Source organism: Amphibalanus amphitrite, unplaced genomic scaffold (genome assembly GCF_019059575.1).
Source record: "Amphibalanus amphitrite isolate SeventyFive unplaced genomic scaffold, NRLGWU_Aamphi_draft 000377F_arrow, whole genome shotgun sequence".
In the NCBI taxonomy this organism is placed as follows: domain Eukaryota; kingdom Metazoa; phylum Arthropoda; class Thecostraca; order Balanomorpha; family Balanidae; genus Amphibalanus; species Amphibalanus amphitrite.
The window spans coordinates 280,242-302,075 of NW_024881871.1; the positions used below are offsets into that span (position 1 = coordinate 280,242).

Consider the following 21,834-nt stretch of genomic DNA (forward strand, 5'->3'; position numbering starts at 1 on the left):
CGCGGAAAGTTCACCGCCTGACCCGTACTAACAAAGGTTGCCGTTTTGCACTGAGAACGGTCGTCCTTTCATTGCGCGAGGGTCAGTGTCAGTTCCGTTGGCAGCCTTCAGCTGGCTGGTTGACTTGCAGTAACGGTACTATAGGAGTATTTAGATCGCGAGAATGAAATATGGGGGCTGACCCTGCGCGTGTGGTTTGTACAGTATCTCAGATATTTGACATGTGCCACAAGTAGAAAAAAGATTGTCGGTTTGCATCATATTCTTTTATTGTATTTATCGTTCATATCATCGTCAGTAAAATTGGAATGTTTAAACAAACAAACAAAATGTTAATTTTTGCTGGATAGCGGCTCTTTGTGCGTTGTTTCTAAGATAGCTACCACTGCTGAGTGTTTCCAAATGTGTCTGGCGGCTCATTTGATGGAAACTTGAAGGATTCACTGAACTTACTTAATAACGTTTAAGCCTATGTCGCCTCTGGCGCAATAGCGTCCCTTGCCAGCGTCAATCTCTGCAGTGGCGCCTCATTTCCGGTGACGGGCTGATATGGCGGCGCGGACTGAGCACAGGGGCCCGTTAGGCGTCACCTGCTCATCTGTGATATGTGCCGTTAGCCATTTAGGATGTGTCTGACCTCCCGGTTTGGCTGATTCGCCCATCCCGTGGAGTGGAGTGAGTCGCCTGCCATCGGGTGCGGACGGTGGACCCGCCGGCCGGGGGCGGGGGCGGCGGCGGCGGCGGCGGCGGCGGCGGCGGCGACCTTTCGGGCGGGGGCGGCGTGCCAGCTGTCGGCCGCGTCGCCCATGGCGGCTGCGGTCGATCGGCGCCTACCTGTCACGGCCTGCCACGCCGTCGCGTCCGACGCGACGCTCCGACGCGTTCGCGGTGTCTGGCGTGCCACCGCGGCTCCAAAATCGGCCCGGCGCCGGATGTTTTTGCGTCCTCGGCTGTCGTCGCTGTCTCGTATATATGACCGGTCTTACAGCATCGGCATCGAAAATACTGCTGCACGACTGACATTTGAACAGAGCTAATTCAATCGAGGTCGAACAAGTATCGACAAATTTATGGCCAAGATGCAACCGTAAAGCACATTGGTTTATTATTTCTCCGACGTACTCCGACCACAATACAAATTGCCATAATGGGACCTCCAAATCATAGCGGCAGTGACGATTTAATCCAATACACTGCGATATAATACCGATAGTACTCCGACCACAATACAAATTGCCATAATGGGACCTCCAAATCATAGCTTCTGTGGCAGTGACGATTTCAACCAATACACAAAATGGTCATATGGAGGCTTTGGTCAATTTTTATTGTTTTCTTGTCATATATTTTACTAATTACGAATAGCGGCAAACTCCCGCAATCGACAAGATTGCACAACTGCGTCGTCGCCGGATGGCGTGGGGTTCATCTGATGTCGGATTCGGCCAGTGCGCTTCCCATAAAGCTGTCAGTTGGTGATGATATGGTGTTTGACAGACGTTTCCCATTGGTCACTCTACAGCGGCGAAGTTAATTCGGCGATGACGGATAAACGGGAAGGGCCCGAGCGGACGTGGTGCTTCAACTTTTGAAGATCCGTGATATGACAGATAGGAAATGTGTGTCCTATGCGGTGATGTGGTATTTGTGCTGATTATGATTAAGAAGTAACGGTACCTTATTTTAATCTTTATTTTCATCATGTTTTCAATCTTTTTAAAACCTTGTGGCTCGTTCATAGGCGTAGGAACAGGGGGGGCCGGGGAGGCCATGGCCCCCCACTTTTTAGCCATTTTTTAAAGTAAAATCTTTATTTTTTATTTAAATACAAAACTAAGAGCAGGAAATGATTCAGCAAGGTGAGATGAGCACAAAACTGCAAAGAATTTCTTCATAGGGGTATTGGGGCTCCCACAAAGTGACATTGAAGTTTCGCTGGCCCCCCCACTTTTCGTGAGGTTCCTACGCCCATGGGCTCGTTAGTCGAATCACCAGAGGTAAGTTACATCACCAAGGAAGTAAGTCCTATGGTTGCGTCAGCATTGTGCGTGGGCGGCCGTAGTCCCCGCGTCACTAGCGCTCATCAGGCTCGCTCTCTGGAAGACAGCGACCGCCGGACTGTCCCACCTTGCTGTGTGGCGGCTTTTCCTTTCGGCCGCCGTCCTTAGGAGAAACCGTCACGGTGTCAGTCTCCTCTTACTGCCACTGTCCAGCTCTCCCGTCACGCCGTGTGTAACACTTCCCCTGAGAGTGGCTGTCGCCCGGTCCCGTCACGGTGTGTGACGCGACGTTCCCTAAGGGCCGCGCCAGCCACCTCCGCGTGCCAGTCCTCCCTGACTGCCGAGGGGCGGTCTGTCTCGCTCAGCGGACCGCTAACCCCCGTCAGAGTGATTGCTTGGCTTGGTGAGAAATGGATGGCATGCGATTAGGTTCAGTGGGAGGTAGATATCTGAAGAATGATGATTGGTATGTTCGGAAGTGTTTCGCTATTCCAAGCATAACTGCGTCGACGGACTATTCAGCACATATGTCATCTTTGATGTCTTGCCATATTTTTCCGTAACAGTGCTATTGACTGCGAAGATTCATTTATGTATATGCATGTTTTTTTTATAAACAGCACACTATGATAGCTAAACAATAAACATGCATTCTCAGTTTTAGTCGCACAATTTGTCTATAGCGAACGTGATGTCGCTATCATAAATGGCGGACATCCTATTTGTAAACCACTGTTTACCGCGACCCTCTGTCGGTCTACGGACGCCCCATTTGGTGCTCTATTTTAAGCTGACTCACTTTCCGGACCATTGGTCGTCTAGCGACCACCGTCCACAGTCCCTTTGGCACCCGACGGCCCGAAGACCAACTACACTGGCTGCCCGTAAAGCAGTAATGTGGCTGACCCTGACTGACGCCGGACTCTGGGCCAACGGGGATACAAAGTTATATTTAATTCAGAGTGGTAGAGAGAGAGAAAATAAGAGAGGGAGAGGGAAAGAGAGAGAGAGAGAGAGAGAGAGAGAGAGAGAGAGAGAGAGAAAGATGGAAAAGGGCAAGAGAGGAAGAGAGTGGATGGAATAAGGAGATGGAGGGGGAGAAAGCTAATTAGAAAGAGGAAAAGAAAAAGAGAGAGCTAGAGAGGAAGAGGAGCAATGGGTGGGGAAGACAGGGTATAAGAGGGATGGAGGAGCAGCACACACTGATACGCTCCTGATTTTGGCTATTTTGGTTACGCCGAGACCACTTGTTTTGTCATTTGTGTTACATATTTGACTCAGAGCAGGAGGTTTAGCTCTGTATTTATGTCGATCCACACATATCAACTGTGTTCTACGAAATATCCTTTTTAGTCAGGGGAAGGAGGCCCAATTTTGGGCCGAATAACGCAAAATTGGGTAGAGCTTAGCAAAGGGTGGTTTCTGGGACAAAAATGACCGCTGAATCCGAATCTGACCGGTGCGCACCTCTAACTAATGTTGCACCACTTCCAGAGCACGTGCAACTGCGTGGTTCTTCTTTTTTGAAGAATGGTATCCTTTTTATATATTTAAAAATAAAATCAGTCGTGTAGTTGTGTTGTCCTCTAACACTTTAATATTAGAGCCAAAATTCATTGCATAAATGAAAATCCTTGTTAACGCATATCGCAGACAATCTATGACGTCACTGTGACGTCATTTATTCGTAAACTGACGGGAAAATGAGGTGTGACAACAAAACATTTAACTTTATTCACGGGATACGCTCATTGGCGGGTTTTAAATGCATTGAGCATGCTCAGAAAATATCTCCCCGTTCAAAAAGTGAAAATCGTCTGGATGGAGGTACCATTTTGGCCGACAGGGGGCGAAATCCGCGGAGTGTGCGTTTTTACCCCAAATAGTTTTTGTGCAATAACTTTTGATACAATGCTTCCATGTCGTCCATTTTACCATCGTTGTGATTCTCTCACCGAGACGCATCGACTAGTATGCAAATTGGCTTCGATTGGTTAAGATTACATTTTACCGCAGTTCATGAGCTCAGGTCGATAATCACGCTAGTGAAGGTTATGACCTTACTGGAAATGGTCATGTAGTTTACCAATTGCTTTGGATTATCAAGAAAATCGCATGGAAAATGCTTTCATTGTTCTTATGTGGTTTGATCAAAAGCTATAGCTGAAAAACTGCTGATGACGTTTTCAGGACGTCACATGACAAAATTCAAAGGTAGGTATAGAAGTCGTTCATATATGTATTGGCGCCGCAAAGCATTCGTAAGGCATTCAGTATGCTTGTGAGATTTTAGAATTAGATGTGTGCTTAACAGGCGTAGTTTTAGTTCATTACGTTGGCATACGTACAGCCCACCGCTAAAGTAATGTAGGGTTTTACCAATCTCAACGGTTGGCTTTGACTGGCGATTGTTTAATGCGGAGTGATCGAAAAGAAGATGTCAATAGCTAAAGTTGCAGCTGCAAGGGTGACGATACATATAAGTTACATTCAAAGTTTCATTGTAGTCTGGTTAATCGTTCCTAAGCTTCAGAAGCAGAACATACCCATGACTGAAACCCCACATTACTTCTGCTTCTGCTGTGGACTGTACCTAATAAGGTGGGCGTAAATTTCGTCACAGAGGGTTTCACATGTGTTATGTCCCAAGTTCTAATTAATGTCTTGTGGTTATTCATGTTTTTAGACGCCACACCCGAGCATTGAAGAACACGTAACAACTAAACGGAGAGAATTTGATTCTGGTTGGTTGTATTTATCTCTTCTGGTATAAATACACACACACACGCACAGGCGAACACACATAATGTAGCACGGCTTCTATCAGGAGGCGTTCGGCTGCCGGCCGCCGGCACGGTGACTGTGCACCCTGGGCGGTGGCCTTCGCCCAGGACGTCTGCCTCGTCCATCCAGCGGACGCGTCCCAGCCGGTACGTGAACCAGCCGCCAACCAGCCGGTACGTGAAGTCGTCGGCCAGGTCGACGGAGCAGAGCGACTGGTCGTTCTCGACCGCAGGACTCGGATAGATGCGCCTGTTCCGATGCGTCAGCCTGCTCTCCCTTCTTCTTCTTCCGCGCACTGCCGGCCGTGCCCTAGGGCGCGGCAGACCGGGGCTGGTCCACAGGTGGCGTGGTCCGCCCCACTCGGTCGAGGAACTCCGTGACGTATTTAGCCGGCCCCGAGAGCACATCCTAGAGGGCGGGGAGCGGCCCCCAGAGCCAGGTTCGCGTTCTTGTGCGGCCGGGCACTCGCATAGCAGTTGCGCGACCGTGTTCTCTTCGCCGCACTGTCCGCAGAGAGAGCTGGTGGCCAGGCCAATCCTGAAGAGTGTGGCCGGACCAGGGGTGAGCAGCCGCTGCGGATCTGCGAGACAGTGGTCTGTCCCCATCGGTCGAGGTCGTCGTGGCCAGGGGTGTTCTCCAGATGTGGGTGGTGCTTGGAGCGATCGAGGGTGAGCAGGCCGGTTCAGTGTCCATGATGGCGATGCGCGCACAGGCCAGGTCAACTGGGATCCGACGCTGGTCGCCTGATGTCGCCGCGATGTTTGCTAGGCGGTCCGTTTCTTGTACATTACCCTCGACCCCCGCGTGGCCCGGGATCCACTGGAGACTGCTAGCTCTGCCCCCGGCCGCGGCAGATTGCAAGAGAGCCCAGATGCCCTGTGTCAGGGCCGATTCCTGCGCTGCCGGGCCTCGGCTGAGCAGTTGGAGGCCGGACAGGGAGTCCGAGCAGAGCAGGACAGACCGAATGGCAGCGATGGATGGCTTCGGCAGTCCCAGGAAACATTTTAACGCCTCCGCCATCGCCGCCAGCTCCGCCTGCATGCTACTTCATACGACTTCTGCCGGTACGGTACATTCGATCTTGCGCCTCTCACGGTGCAGAGGAGGGCTCCTCCGCCGCCTTTCTTGGTGCCGTCTAGAGCAGAGCCAGCAGACAAGATTGTGAGGTCTGGATTTGGGTAAGCGGCCAGGGCCTCCAGGGTTGCAGCCTTCCGTAATTCTGGTGGGTTCTTGGTAGGTTTCGGAAGCTTCAAGCCGAAGTCGACGTTGGTGTTGCACTGCTTCCATGGCGGTTCTCCCTGGTGCAGTGTTAGTGGGGCTACGGGCACTCCACCCAGTCCAGCTTCCTCGCACACCCACTTCCCCACTCGTCGGAAACAGGGTCGATGCTGGAGGCCAGCAACGTCCTCATCTGGTGGCGACGGCGCCGGCACTTCCACCTCCTGGGCTTCCTGTTTCTTCCGCATCCAATGAAGGTGGGCTCTGTACTGCAGTCTAGGTGGCGGTGTCTTATCAATGAGCTTCCGAGCGGGATCGTCCGGAGGGAGTCGCGTCAGGCGTCCATACTCCCGGCCTGCCAGCTCCTTGGCCCGTACTGCCAGCTCCGGCCCTCCCTTCTCCAGCAGCCGCATGCAGATTGCAGGTACTATTCAATCTCTTTTGGACTCAGACGGGCGAGTTGGGAGAGCTCCATATTCAGCTCGTCGTGCCCGTCATCATCAATCTGCAGCTTTGTCTAAAACGATTCCATGTGTGTTCCAAGAACATCTGATAGTGTCGAGCCGCATGCGTGTTGAAGGTGTCACCAAGCTTCAACTTTATAGGGCAATCATGAATCCATGCTCCTTTGGTACCAATGAATTTTCACTTGCAATGTAGTCCCAAGAAAATGCACTTCACACAAAACAGGTTTACGAGGAGGCATTCGGTTGTCAGATCATTTTTGTAGGTACTGTTTTGTACCTGCATCGTCTATCGTGTGGTCTCGCTTCGATCTTAGATTGTTGTCCTCAAATATCCAAGATATTTCACTTTCTTAGAAAGGTGATTTTTGCCCTTTTTGATAAACAACAGCTGTTTATTTTCTTTCCCAGTCTTCATGACAAGCACAATTCTGGATCATTTTTTATCGCTTGTTAAACGCGCGTAACGACTCAGGCTGAACCCACGCTGACTTTCCGTTATTCATAGGAATGGATATTTCCTTGAAATTTGCATACGACGGGAATAAAGTTAAATGCTTTAAGGACAAGACGACTTTTTCAACTCATTTATAGGTAAATGACGTCACGGTGACGTCACCGGCTGCCCGAACATTGCATAACTTCAGCTTTCAATTACGTCATGTGTTTTAAGCACACGGGGAAAATATCAAAACAATATCTCAAATATCAACGACGTTACACTGAAATTAATTAAAAAGGTACCATTCTCCAAAAAAGATGAACCACGCAGTTGCACGTGCTCTGGAAGTGGTGCAACATTATTTACAGGTGCGCACCGGTCAGATTCGGGTTCAGCGGTCATTTTTGTCCCAGAAACCACCGTTTGCTAAGCTCTACCCAATTTTGCGTTATTCGGCCCAAAATTGGGCCTCCTTCCCCTGACTATTTGTCAGCTGGTCCATCCTTTTAAAATCTCATGTGTCTTACATCGTGTCATACATTGTTATGTTTATTCACATTCGATGACAACACAAACAAATATTCTAAAAAGTCATAACCTCTGAGGCGCTCTGTAACGCTGATTGTTGACACCAGCTCCCTCTTTCTGTCGTCGGCAGGTGATGCAGAAATCGTGCAGATGCAGCTTCATGTACGGCGACCTGACCGACAAGGACACCATCGCGCGGTTCGAGGAGAGCCTCGAGGACCAGAACCAGGACCAGTTCGAGATCCTGCTCTACAAGAAAAACCGTGAGTATTTACACTGCATGAGTACACCTATCCATGCAGATGCGGCAGTATGTCAGACACGCTTATTGCAAGAGTCTTTGCGAATGAAAACGAAACGATAATGCGAGCGTGGCACGATGTAGATTTTCGGTCTTCGCTGTGAAATGTGATGAATGGTATATCCATTCCACCTGACAAGGTCTTTCGATTCGCGCACTCTGGTCAGTCGTTCATTGATTAGTTTGCTACTATGTCTTGATTTCCTTTTTGATGGCATCCAACGCATAAATGTATGAGTGTCGGCCAGTAAGGTAAGTTGAAATCATGCCTCCAAAGTATGACTCTCCTCTTCTCTATCAATGCTAAGAAAGCCTAGCCTTGTGTCCTGCTTAGCTTTTTATTGTCAGATATTGTCATAGCAACGTATTAAGCGTTGTCCACGGAATAGTGTACTATCAGTAAGTGCTCTATTATGAACGACTTATTTCAGATAGATCCAGATCAAGGCGCTCTTTTTTAACATTGGTTGTGTTGATGGAGCCTTGCGTTTTACGCAAATTGATGCTTCTTGCTAGCATCAACCAAAAGTAAATTGAGAGGTGTTTGTAAACTGTCCTGAGGTCTTTAATGGTTTCTTTACAATTGTTTTCCTGCTACTCAGCTCTAAGCGCAAGATTGAACTTTGTCTTTTCTTTCTGTGTCTTAAAATGTTGGCTGTGTCACCCTTTTTCACTAACCCATTTAGCCTGCGGCGTCACGGTATCGTCGCCTCAAAAGTACGCTCTCCTGTAGCTCACGAGTTGCGTTCTTCTGTAGCTCACGAGCCACGAGGTGCGCTCTCCTGTAGCCCACAAGCTGCGCTCTCCGGTAGGTACTCCACTATGGCTGCTGCTGCATTTAGCGCCCATCAAGAACGAAAAGGAGGTGGTGGTTCTGTTCCTTCTGACGCTGAGAGACATCACCGCTCTCAAACAGCCCATCGAGGCAGATGACAACAGAGGTGGGTCCCACGGTTAGAGAAATGATGCACGCGAATGCCTTCATGCAGCCTGGGCATCAGTCAATTGTCAGTCAGTCATAATGTAAGAAAGGCATCAGTGGCATCACACTGCTGACTCTCCCATTATAAATTTTATTAATGAAAGGAAGTTATTGAAAACGATACGACATCCGTGTATGTTCCTCATAATCAGGAGGCTCAGCTGAAGGTACCGAGTAGTTCGTAACGATCTTTATATAACCATAACCAGTAGCCTGTCTGTGAAACCCTTAGCTGTTTGCTCAGTGCACTGTGCTATATATTTATGTCGTTTGTTTGTCGTTTCCAGCGAGTCTGTCAAAGTTCGCCAAGCTGGCCCGTTCGGTGACCCGGTCCCGGACCGTGCTGGCCTCCCAGTTTGCCTCCAACGTGTCAGGCGTCAAGGAGAATGGCAAACAGTCCAACATCGCTCACGTAAGTCCGAGTCATTTCTTTGTGTCCTTTCTCCATCATAGGTGGACCACAGTCTACGGGATCTGGCTGAATTTTCGCAATGGAGATTGAAGGATAGGTAGATCCAGAATGGATTGCGTATGTTTGTTTGAATTGCCAGAGGGACTGATTGTAGGTAAGAACGATGTTGTTAGCTGTTTTCGGAGTAGCTATATGTGCCCTAGTAGTGGTAACGCAATGTTTGTTGTCACATGACCTAACTGGTCTTTCACCACTCCTTGTCTCGCGAATGTTAGTTGTGAGGCTCCAACCCTGTGTGTGCTTAACCTTATCTTCTCTGTTACTTCAATGTGCATTCATTTCTTTGCAAGCTTTTCACTGAACAGTATGTCTCATATGTTAAAAATTAATCATACAAATTGCTTTCCCTTCAAAGCAAGATTTTTTCGTGTGTCTTTCCGTTTTGCTTGGCCTTCCTACATCAGTTTTCAGTAAAGCGCTTTATACACATTCCCTGGCTTCGTGCATCAATAACCAGAGTGCCAGAGTGTTCCTTTTTAGTATAGATGCACCGATAAAAAAATCGGGTTCAACATGTTTAAAAAATAGTTTAATTTAATTTAAATTTTAAATAACTTCCAATAACCAAGACTGATTTGTACTTCGCTGATTTTCACTGTAGCTTTATGCTCTGTATTTTCGGGGAGCACATGATTCTTGGCTCAAAAAGCCAAAAGGCGTACGTTGCGGAGAATGAGTACGAAATGGATATATGTTCCAAGCCCTCATAGCAAACCAATAGCTACACGCAATGTGGTAGATGTGACCCTTTGAGCGTATTACATAGACATAGAGTGTTCCGAAGCCAATACAATATTGTGTGTCTTTACTCAATGTTTTCCTGATTGCTGCCGCCAGTATCAAGTAGGTATTACCAAGTTGACTATTCAGATATATCTTTAATAGCCGTAGTGGGTTAGATTTGCTTTGTCAAGTGTCTGCATGGTAAATTTATAATTGGAATGCCTAGAACAGCATGGTGGATATATAAATTGTTATTTAAATGGCGACATACTGCGACATTTGTTAGTACGTTCGTTATAGGCAGCACCCATTTATTGACAGGGCTACAATATTTTTCTTATTGCAGTTTTGCATCTTTTTTTTAATCCTTGCCACTTCTGTATCGTATTTTATTGTCAACCCTGTCATTAGCTCCGTTCCTTGATCCTTTTAGTTCAAAGTTCTAGTTTATTGTCAGTGCAAAATGATCGTGTCAGTGATAAACAGAGCAAACTGTTAGTGTTAAAACAAGTTTCTCTAGTGTGTACACTGTAATTGTACAGCTATTTCAATTTCATTCCTATTGCTCGTAAGTTCCTAAAAGGATGCTAGCACTTTTTACCACCATTGTGCTAGCCAGTGGTGTTTGCAAAGACAATTTCGGCGCATGTGTTCGCCAAATTTGTAATAATGTTGCTTTTTACATTAGTTTGTTAGGGGAATAACTACTGACATGGAAATGAAGCCCCAAAGTCACTTTTTGCCCTCGTTGCACTGCACTCACGGATTTTCCTAGCTTGGCTATAACCTTTTTTTTGCATCCTGTGCATTCAGCTAATCAATGTACGTGTAGCTTTATAGACCGCTATAATTCATTTTTAGACGCATATCTTCTTATTACAGCTGTTCTATGTCGTTTATTGCATGCTCACGTATTGTAATATATCTCTTTCATTTTGCATCGGCGCCAGTCTAACTGTATGTGAGACAATGAGCGAGGTACCTACGATCTTCCTCCAGGTAAGTGGATAAGGCGTTCGTATCTACACATGTTCTCGGAGGCAAAGGGTTGGCGGCTGGAGGAGGTCTTCGGCCTGTCGTTTGGCCCCATAAGAAGCTATACACGTATTGATTCGTGCCGTTATCGACATATGTGTGTTACCTCGAACATTCGGTATAACCGTAAACCTGGTGTGGGCACGGTCGGTGGTGGGTTCAAGATGTCATTTGAAATAAGACCTAATTATCGTATACCCGGATCACAGCCACTTAAGACCAAAGATGATAAATTGATGCACTTGCTGCTTTTTTATTATGTGGCAGTCCAATTGCAACAATTTTGTAGACATGTTTTTGATGCGAATTATGTTAATTTCTTTGTGGCATGTACATCTCCACTGTGTTATTAATCTTTGAATATTCAATGCTTAATTACACACGCGTGTGAAATTATTCCAGTGTGTCGGCTGATCAACATTTAAAAGGTGGTGTTGCTGTTTTCGTACAGTATGCCCACCTAATGTTCAATATTCAGTACCCAGCTCAACATTCGATCCAGTTGCTTCTAAATTTGTTCATAGTCCTCCTTACATATGGAAAGCTCCAACGCTCTCCTTTGTTTCCATTTAAGCCAGATTCAATAGACTTCTTCGCACATTGCGGGTATCTTCGTTTCCAGAGGAAGCCCTGAAAATTTCACAGACAAATTTCTCGTGTCGTGGTCTACACGGCGTCTGATTGATCCGGATTGGCGGAAGCCATCTCACTGTGAATTGTTAATGTCGGCTCGGCTAGCTCAAGTGACTCGGCTCGGGCGCTTGGGCCGCCGACAGTGGGGCGGTGTCGGCCGACCGTCAAACGGCGACCGGCACTCGCCCGGAGAGAGCGGAGCCGGCGCGAGTTAGGGCCGCGTAAATCTGCCCCGGGCCTGATTTGGCCTCCAAAGTGTCACCGCAGCCGCGTGACGCAGTACACTGAAATATGAAGCTGCCAGGGAGGTCAGGGCCAATGGTTGCGTGCGGCGGTAGTGTTTACACGGAAATGTTGCTCTTTAAAGATAGCGAGAGCAGTGTGATGTTCTAATTTGTCCCAGAATATCACAGTAAACAGAATGGATCCGATTCTACTTGTTAGCTTTTATGAGTCTGAAATTCAAGTTTATTTACTTTCAATGGGCTTCTCCGGGAATAGTAAGATGCAACCTCAATGATGCCCAGTATTTCTGCAATGTTTTCTGTTATATCGCTCGTTTACCCTCAATCCTCCCAAATGTAGGGCTCATACGTAAGGAAAGGATGCTCGATGACTGCGCATTCCCGGCAGTCAGTTGACCCAAACGGCGCCAAAAATGCGGGCGAAGCCTCTGATCAGTGTGCTCGATATTCTAAGCAGGCTTTGAGAGCCACATGAAGTGGGCGCGGGGGACCAAACACAAGGTCACGGCTACTCTCGGGTCAACAAGACCAAACTAGGCTCCTGGGGAGTCGTTTTGAGGTGATGTTCCCCGTGAGGTCGCTATCAGCCGGAGGTGCGGTCGATTCGGAAGGTCGCTGAGATGGCGCTCACCCGCACCGGGCATATTTTCGGAACATTTTCGGTGTTTTCGAAAGGATAGTGACGATAATAGCTGAGACAAAATAGGCACTGATACTGGTTTTGATCGCATTACAACAATATCTTTAAGTACAGTTGAAGTCTTCTACCTTCGTCGATCTCATGGGCCCACATCAAAAGGCCCAAGTCGGGCCCAGTGGAGTCCACCACGGCCACATTCCACATTCCAGCCGTCTCATCACTGCGTCTAACCGCTGACACATGCCTCAAGTCCTTTACTCCATCCGTCGTTTTCTGCGTTCGACTCGCAGTGGCAGGTATTGCTCCAACAGGGACGGGTGATGGGGACCGGGACAAGCGCAAAGACAAGGACAGAATAAGTCGACAGTGACGGGGTCAGCCATCAAGGATAGCCAGTATGGGACAGGGATAGAGGCCTACAGCGATACCTTATGAGGGTTCACGATTGGTCTGAGACATTTCCTCACCCATGGTGAGAGGCCCAGTGGCCGGTTTGGACCATTGGAAACCGGCGTGAAGCCCTCGGAGGTCCACACTGAGTCATCACCTGAGAAGAGACCCAGTCGATCGGCCTCGTCGGTCGCCAGAGGGCAGACGGTCATGAGCAGCGTCCGGCACACAGCGACCAACGCCGTCCCACGCCGGCCGACCTACCCCGCGTCCCACGGGCAGGCGTATTTGGACGTGGGGTCTATACCCAGGGGAGAGGCGGATCTCTGGACGGATAACCCAGGGGAAGGGACGGACCACTGGATGAGATGAACCCTAGGGAGGGACCGCCCACTGGATGAGATGGACGTTAGAGGAGAGATCACCCATTGGATGAGATGGACGCTAGTGGAGGGATCACCCATTGAATGAGATAAATGAGGAGCTGAACCCAAGGGGAGGGTCCATCCACTGGACGGAATGAACTTTAGGGAAGGAACCACTCTGTTTGAGAAAAATCCTAGGTGAGAATCCCCCCCCCCCCCCCCAACAAGACAAGATTGCCCCCAAGGAGGTACCATCTACAGGCTAACCAAAATGAGCCAACCGTCATTTTTTAAGTGCTGCCAGGATGCTAATACACCAGACAAGTTTAACACGCGCAGTGGAAGGGTTGCGAGTACTACGCCCAGTGGAGGGGGGGGGCGGATGTCGCCCCCCCCTAAGATCTCAGCTCCCACTGGAGCTAGAAAGACGAAATTTGGAGGGTAGGTGGGGGCCATGGGGAACTCTGCTGTGTGTGAATTTCATGACCCTAGGTCAATATCTTCAAGGTCAAATGAGGTCAAATGTGGTCAAATCTGTCATATTAGCGACTTTTTTGCGTTTACACGCCGATAACTCAAAATGTTACCGGCCGATTTTCTTTTTACTTTCACTATACGAAAGAACAAACATTTGGGAGTATGTATGGTGAATTTCTAGATAATCCAACAATAAATATGGCAGTTAGAAGCCTGGTAAGGGTAAGATGTCGCCGGCTGAAGCGGGATCGGCCGACGCGAGAAGCGCGGCAATCACAATTTTGTGTTTACACACTCATAACTCAAATTGTTACCGGCCGATTTTCAAAATTCTTTGACCATATGATTGCCTGCACATTTCTCAGTCTTCTCACTGAATTTGACGCGAATCTAATATAATCAGCGGTAAGGAGCGCGATGTAAAGACGGAACCGTCCCGTCCGGCACAGTCTACAATTCAGGCGGCGCGTAACGGCTAGCGCCGGCCGCCGCGCCGCCGCGCCGCCGCGGCGGCAGGATGTTTGACTTTACACCGCTATTACTAGAAAAGTGCTGAACCGATTTTCTTATTTCTTGCACGAGAAGATCCGCAATTCAATTTTGGACAGGTAGCCAAAATTTCACATTGATATTATGTTCGCGGCGCGAGTTATTGGCGAAAAACAGGAGGGGTGGGCGAAATCCGCCCCCCCCCCTTCCACTGCGCGTGTTAAGAAGTTGGCTCATACGAGTTTGTGCGCTTGTCGGCAGTTCATTATTGGCGATGTCCCCTCATCTTTCGTCGGAAGTTGGGAGCCTGTTTGTGGGGCAAGTGGGGAACGCGAGTCAAACTTTGCCAATATGGAGGTGTGTGTCGATAGTAGGCAGTGGCTTGCAGCATGATGTGCTCCCTCACGTGCTGTGAGGTGTGTTCAAAGTGATACGGGGACGAATACTGGAAGGTGGAACACCGATATAGGCAGTGGACCGGTTTAAATGATAGTAAAATCATTCACTTGCAGATGAAGCATCACATGTTTGACAGCATGGTTTTCAAATTTAGGAGAGATTTGTGAACTTATTCTTCAAAGTAAAGATCGGGATAGGCGAAGCAGCTTCTGCAAGCCACCTACAAAATGATAATCGATGTGTTCCTATTCGCAGGCAGGTAATACCACGCACCCGTAGTTTGGCCACTACTCACAGGAATTCAAAGCAAGCTTTTCCCTTCGCCACTCTGCCACATTCTCAGAAAATCGCCTTACGTCAAACTGGCATCTTGCACGAAATGATTCACTTATTTTGCGCATGCATACATACCAGCGCACCTGTGGACTCCTGTATAACTTTTCCGGCTCTCTGGGCCACATTTCTCCGCTCGTTTGTCGACTTTGTCTCCTACTCCGTCTCCGTCTCCGACTCCGGCTCCGTCGTCGGCTCCGGCTCCGTCTGCTGTGCCGGCGCCGATCCCGGGGGCCATATTAGCCTGTGCAGAGAGCGGTCGGTGCCGGGTCGACCCGTCCATCGACCGGGTGGCATAGAGAGACACGGCCGCCGGGCACCGAGAGAGTATTACCTGGGACGCCGCGGGCACTGAGAGCGTACTTTCCGGGACGCGGCGGGCACTGAGACCAATACTACATGGATTAAGTGGACACCGGTGCTGCACTACCTGGGACACGTTGGGCACTGAGACCGTATTACCTGGGACACGGTGGGCACTGAGACCGTATTACATGGGACAAAGTGGACTGGACACCCGAGGCTGCATCTTGTTGGAGTTTGTGAGAGCTGTCACCACTTACACTAAAAGCACTGTTGGAGCCGGATCAGTGTAGCGCGTTATACCTAATCATCACCCCTGTTGAGAACTGGTGCTGAGTCATGTAACGGTAAAGGGATTTGCACTATTGTAATGCTTCATTTATAGTTCCAATGTTGTGGCTTTTTTAATGAATGCTCGGCACCACTCTGCACGCATAATCTTATACCTACCTCTCATTTGAACTAAATACATTTTGGATGATCTCAGCACTCATTGTTCAATTGTCCAAGTGGTTATTCTAAGTACCTACCTTAATTATATTTTTATAGTCTGTAGAACGAGTTTAGTTCCAAGCACCTGTAAAATTTCATATTTCTTTTTCACACGAGAAATTGTTCTTATCTTGCTAGCAAGTAGCACGTATCTCTATTGCACGACAAAATAAAACTTTAAGCTGCCCGCCTCCCATTTGAACTAAATACATTTTGGATGATCTCAGCACTCATTGTTCAATTGTCCAAGTGGTTATTCTAACATTCAGATAATGTTTACAGTTTGGTAATATTTTTAACATGAGCGCCCATACCTTTTTAGGGCAAATAAACCTTCGTTTTATCACGAGCTCTCAGCATGTAACCCCTTCCGTTGCATTACCTATTGTTCATAACCTCTGGCACCATGGCGGAAAATGCGTGTCACCAATTAAGACTTGCGTCCCAAATCGGTAGGTCACACCATGTGCCCCGAACGCCACCCAGTCCTTGTCGTGTCACTGTTGAGTGTTGTGCAGATGAACGTAAATACTAAATACCCTGTCGCCCTTTAACACCGTTCATATGACGCCATGCCTCTCCTCTGACGCCCCGCTGTCTGCCCGCAGATGATGTCTCTCAGTTCGGACGTGCTGCCCCAGTACCGTCAGGAGGCGCCCAAGACACCTCCCCACATTCTCCTCCACTACTGTGCCTTCAAAGCCATCTGGGACTGGGTGATTCTCTGCCTCACATTCTACACCGCCATCATGGTGCCGTACAACGTCGCCTTCAAGAACAAGACGTCCGAGGACGTCAGCCTGCTCGTGGTGGATTCCATAGTGGACGTGATTTTCTTTATAGACATTGTGCTGAACTTTCACACGACATTTGTGGGGCCCGGCGGGGAGGTGGTGAGCGACCCGAAGATCATCCGAATGAACTACCTCAAGTCGTGGTTCATTATCGACTTGCTCTCCTGCCTGCCGTACGACGTCTTCAACGCCTTTGATCATGACGAAGATGTAAGTAGCTGCGCAGTCAGCGTCACGGATCGCAGTGAAAATGTGAGTATCGCGGCGGCGGGCCGGAGCAGCAGTGCCTGCCGCCTGCCCCCCTGCACCGCGCGCCCCGAGAGTCGCCAGTAGGCTGCAGCGACACCTCCAGTCGCACGCAGTAGGGGCACAGCTGCCGCCCGGCGCCTGCCCGCCAGGCACATGTGCATGGGGTGGTGCGGCACTGCGCACGTGCAGTGGGCTAAGTTTGGCCGTGGGACATACACCCGACCTTGGCGTGGAACCTTGCGGTGCTGGAGACCTTGGCAGATAGGTCGGAACACACGCTCTAGACAGCGCCACCAGCATGTCTCCAGCTGATCAGCTTCGTCAACGCGGTAGATGCCCGGGAATGAAATGATTTGATTACACCACGCTCCTTTCACGGGTTTTTATTCATTTGTTTGTCATGATATATTTTATTGCCTTCAGTAAATCTTAAGGTATATACTCACTCCATTTCTTTTTCTCACGGCACTAGAATAGGTGGTGCACAACTTTAACGAATGCTGTACATTTATCAAAACCTCTATACGTGCGATAAATGTGTTAGGGGGTCACATAGTGACAGGTTTTTGTACTTACCGACCCTAAGCACGTAGCTGAATACCCTTGAGTAGGGAGATACCTTTTAATGCATTCATTTCTGGTCCAATATAGTATTTTCCTTTATTTACCACCTGTAGGATATCTGATTGGTCGACCCTTACTTAGCCTTAGTATAATACCCAAAGTCGGTTAACACAGCCCACATGACGGTTAAGGCATCTATCTTGGCGAGCTCTATTTGATATTAGACGCTAACAACTTTCAGGTGAGTACCAATAAGTAATGTCGTTTGGCGTGAAAATGTAAACCGAACAATCCTTCCATCAACTACCCAGAATGACCCAGAACAAACCACTTATCATGGAGGAAGCCAAATAGGTGCCAGACAATTTACGTGAGATGAATCGAAATTTTTCCACAAGGCTTGCTTTGCTTGACGGCAGCTATTTTCTCAGTATTCTCAAAAAAGGAACAGGCGAGGCTCCCGAAAAAACGACAATTATTGTGCACTTACAGTATGGGCGATTATGTGGTATGCGATTATGGGCGGTATTACGCTTTCCAGCGCGCTTACCTACGTTCTGGGATCGCGACTGTTCCGCATTACACTCAAGTACTGCGGTACAGTCTACCTTCCAGTCGAACGCCGCGTACCGCTGCGCTGCGTCGGGTGGCGTTGTGCCAGATGATAGCTTTTTTAATTGAATTGCAAAAAAAAGAGAATTCATAATAACTGTGTTTTTTTATTTAGTATGTGAACAAATACGGCAAACCTTTCAAATTAATCCAGTAATAGAACACTTAACCTTGCGATATATCGGCGGGTGCTCTCTTATTCTGAACTGCTCGAATGGCACTCTCTTTCTCTGTCAAAGAGAGTGACGGAGGCTGTGGCATATAGGACATCACCGTCTGGTCAGGCCGACACGGCGGTATTGATCTGTTTTGCCAAATGAATCCACTGCGCCGGCATTCGTCACGCCATGCGGTCATCTGCTGGGCCGTATCTGCCCGCGCCTGATTACACGTTCACGGACACGTGACCGCGTCGTCCACTGCGCCGGTGACCGCGCTATCGTGGACATATATTCAGGAGGATGGGCTGTAAAAAGGCACTGGCCCTCGGGTGCTTTGTAGTTAATTCTGGCTCCTTTTTGCTGGTGCAGCAACTGGTCAGCTTTTTTAGAGGACTCTACTCAGCTAGTTACGCAAGTGCACCCTGTGGGGGCCAGGAGAGATTTGTTTAGGAGACGGAAGAGACCAATACAATATTTTAGTTCTTGATTTTTGTTGAGTGTTGTGCTCTTGCACACATCATTGCAGACTATCGACTATTTTTTTCGTTTCTCCATCTCTCTTCAGCTCTCGTAAATCCGGTTGACTTAAATTGCCTTATTTAAGAGCTCAAAATGTACAAACAGTTGCGACGGAATATTGGCCTAAAATTTCAAGTACATTTATTTTAATCAAAGTCAGATCAAATCACATTTTAAGCCGCTGCCGCGAGTCACGCCATTGTTGCTTTAATCCGACTTAGAAGTGCCATTCTTGCCGGCTGTGATTGCTCCGTGGCAGTAACCCCTGACCCTGACGTCCGTACCCTCTGCCCCTGCCATATAGCGTGTCACCATTCCTGTGACAGCCAACGCCCGTCCGGGTCACCGCAGTACCCGACCCGGGCTCGCTCCGCCCGCTACCGTCCTCGGACAGGGTGCATGCACGGACGAATAATCAGTAAAGTGCGCCCGCGGCTGCGTCACTGGATATTACCGCCGGCCTTTCTGCAGATTTCGGCCGAGAAGGGAGGGCGGGGCGACCCGGGCCGGATAGGTTCCCCGGGCCATTAGACGGGTCGGGTGGCTCGTTACCCAATCGGAGACCGTTGTGTCGTGTCATGAAGACCGTCACGGTAATGGTAACGGCGTCACGGTAACGATAACGGACCTGCGCGACAACATTAGCGTTATTAGCGCGACCCCCAGCGCCAGATTTGGGCTGGAACTGCAGGACGCGCCAGACGCTCATATTCCTTTATGTGAGAACTTTTTACATTCCATGGCGGACTGTACGAAAATACCGCCGGTAAAATTAAATCGCAGCAGCTCTATGGGTGCCTCTGGCTTGACATCCATTCCATAATAAGCTACCTCGTATAGTTACTTACACACACAAACGCCAGAAATAGCGACCTTCTGGCCAGCCTGTGTTCGGCAAAACGTCGCCACACCTCAGACCTTACATACATCTGTTCTACCGGTCTCAGCCGCCCTGGGATAGACTCAGCTGCCAACCCAGCTCAGCCAATGTCCTATTCTTGACGCCCAACCAAAGGACTCTATTCATAGATTGACCGATTGGCTTCCGAGTATGACAGCTCCTGATAGGTAATACAGATATATAACCGGCGAACGTCACCGAAAATGCTCACCGGACATGAAGAGTCAAGATTACTTATGAAGAGTTACCTACAAACGGCTAGAGGACCACCAAATTTTCCTGAGGTAGATTTTTTGTTGATTGCATGGCTTAAATGAACTGTCATTTATAGAACTGTTTTAGTTAGAAAATGTTCAGTCATTATTGGCCCATTCCAAACTACCAGAAGCTAACATTTTCGAGGATATCTTATTGTTGCTATCCTTGTCTAGAGGTAGGTGCTCGTCGCGTGCCACATTTACATGTAAGTAGGCAAATTCGTTTAAATGCATACAAGAATATGACTCATGTTCTATTTCTGGAATGCTACTGTCGCTAAGGGTGACATCAAAACAAGACTGCTGTTTGATGGTGTAATTATGTCCGAGACATATGATAGGCACTTAGGCAATGCGCAATATTGGTCAATTACGTATGTATAGCACATCGTGTATAGCACAGAACCAATACAAATAGGACAGAGTTTTTACCTCGGCTGTGACGCACTGGTTTCCTTGTAACGTCAGCAACATTATTGTTCTTATGTGTGATTAAGGATGTAGATATTGCCGACTGAGGCTAGACCGGGTCAGACAGTCTTACCAAGCAGTGTAGCCATATTCACGTTGCTTGGTAACATCCATGATTATTGATAATGCTTACCAATGTTGAAAATTTCATGAAATGAGTTTCATTATCCATGAATGCTATTTTTTGTGCCTAAACTTTTGAAGTCCTTCACATGGAATTCCCTCTTCACCCTCATGGTATCGGAAGCCTCTCCATTGCCACTATACCCTTTCCTCCGGGTAACGACAGTCTTCACATGACCCTCTTCTCTCCACCCTCATAACCCCCAGGGTATCGATAGAATGTTCAGACGTCCTTTCCCTCCCTCAGGGTAACGGCAGTCTTCACATGAACCTACTACCCACCTTATGACCCTCAGGGTATATCGGCAGTCTGTTCAGATGCCCCTTCCTCTCCTCATGATAATAGCAGCCTCTTTACATGACCCTACCACCTTCATGACCCCCAGGGTATCGGCAGCCTGTTCAGCGCGCTGAAGGTGGTCCGTCTGCTGCGGCTGGGCCGCGTGGTCCGCAAGTTGGACCGCTACCTCGAGTACGGCGCCGCCATGCTCATCCTGCTGTTGTGTTTCTACATGCTGGTGGCTCACTGGCTGGCCTGCATCTGGTACAGCATCGGCCTCTCGGACGCCGATAATGGAGTCACCTACAGGTGAGGAAAGTCGAGAGTCGATCGAGGGATGATGAAGGTTGAGAGAGTCGACGATCGGGTCAATGAAGGCGGGGAGAGTCGACGACGGGATGACTCTCGGGGAGAGTCGGCATTGGTCATCTACTCGCAAACACACACCAGGGTCGAAAGCCGGAACCGCGCCGGCCAGCAGCGACGCCGGACTCAGTGAACCGACTGCCGTGGAATGTATGTAGATCTCACGACACGACCGATGTGTAGTGAAGCTGCTTAGGCCATTCCATGGCTTCGATGCATGACAGTTTTATCGGTAAATCCCTTGACAGTCTGTCACTTTTCTGGTTCTGTCTTTTTGTCAGTTGAGCGAATGAGGTGTTGTGTTTGTATTTTGTATCAATATGTAAGTCAGAATTATCTAAAGGATACTAATTGATAATCAAATCACATTGGCTGTAAAAAGTTCTTGTTGCATGTGTTGCTCCTTCATAAGTAAGGTTGGTGTATTTAGACCACGTCACGACTATCCAGCATCCACATACTGAATTTCGGCCGTAACCATTGTTTGTTTGATGAGCCAAAGCTGTGTCGTAATTAGATACCGCAGCGACTTAGGGATGAAGATGTATGGTAGCTTCGGTTCCTTTGTCAGCTAGCTCGTCCTTTGCTTTGATAGACCTCCCGCCCTGATACAGCGGGCAGGCTGGGCCACGGAGTGCTGGTCGTGTAGAGCAATGTTCACTTAGTGAAATGTTCTATTTGTCTGCAGTAGAGTGGGGTTTATTTGCGCGCAGTGGTGGCTGATTCCAACAGTGGCATTCTGAATTGCATTCTGATTTTGAATCTGGAAAAGCTCTGAGGTAGAGTGGTGAAATAACGCCACATTCCGGGTGTTTTATTCAC

At 48.5% G+C, this 21,834-nt stretch overlaps 1 protein-coding gene across 2 annotated transcripts in view; it reads left to right on the plus strand.

Annotated features, from left to right (window-relative positions):
- The window catches only part of LOC122389951 (potassium voltage-gated channel protein eag-like), a 63,974-nt gene that overhangs the window by 37,261 nt on the left and 4,879 nt on the right, over positions 1 to 21,834 (plus strand). Inside the window, exons 4-9 of one of the 2 annotated variants that reach the window (XM_043382464.1) lie at positions 7,567 to 7,699; positions 8,550 to 8,678; positions 9,007 to 9,131; positions 10,029 to 10,034; positions 16,324 to 16,761; positions 20,753 to 20,955. In XM_043382464.1, the coding sequence (XP_043238399.1) occupies positions 7,567 to 7,699; positions 8,550 to 8,678; positions 9,007 to 9,131; positions 10,029 to 10,034; positions 16,324 to 16,761; positions 20,753 to 20,955 (1,034 nt within the window). The remainder of the gene's footprint in view (positions 1 to 7,566; positions 7,700 to 8,549; positions 8,679 to 9,006; positions 9,132 to 10,028; positions 10,035 to 16,323; positions 16,762 to 20,752; positions 20,956 to 21,834) is intronic. The other variant, XM_043382465.1, reaches the window with a different exon arrangement.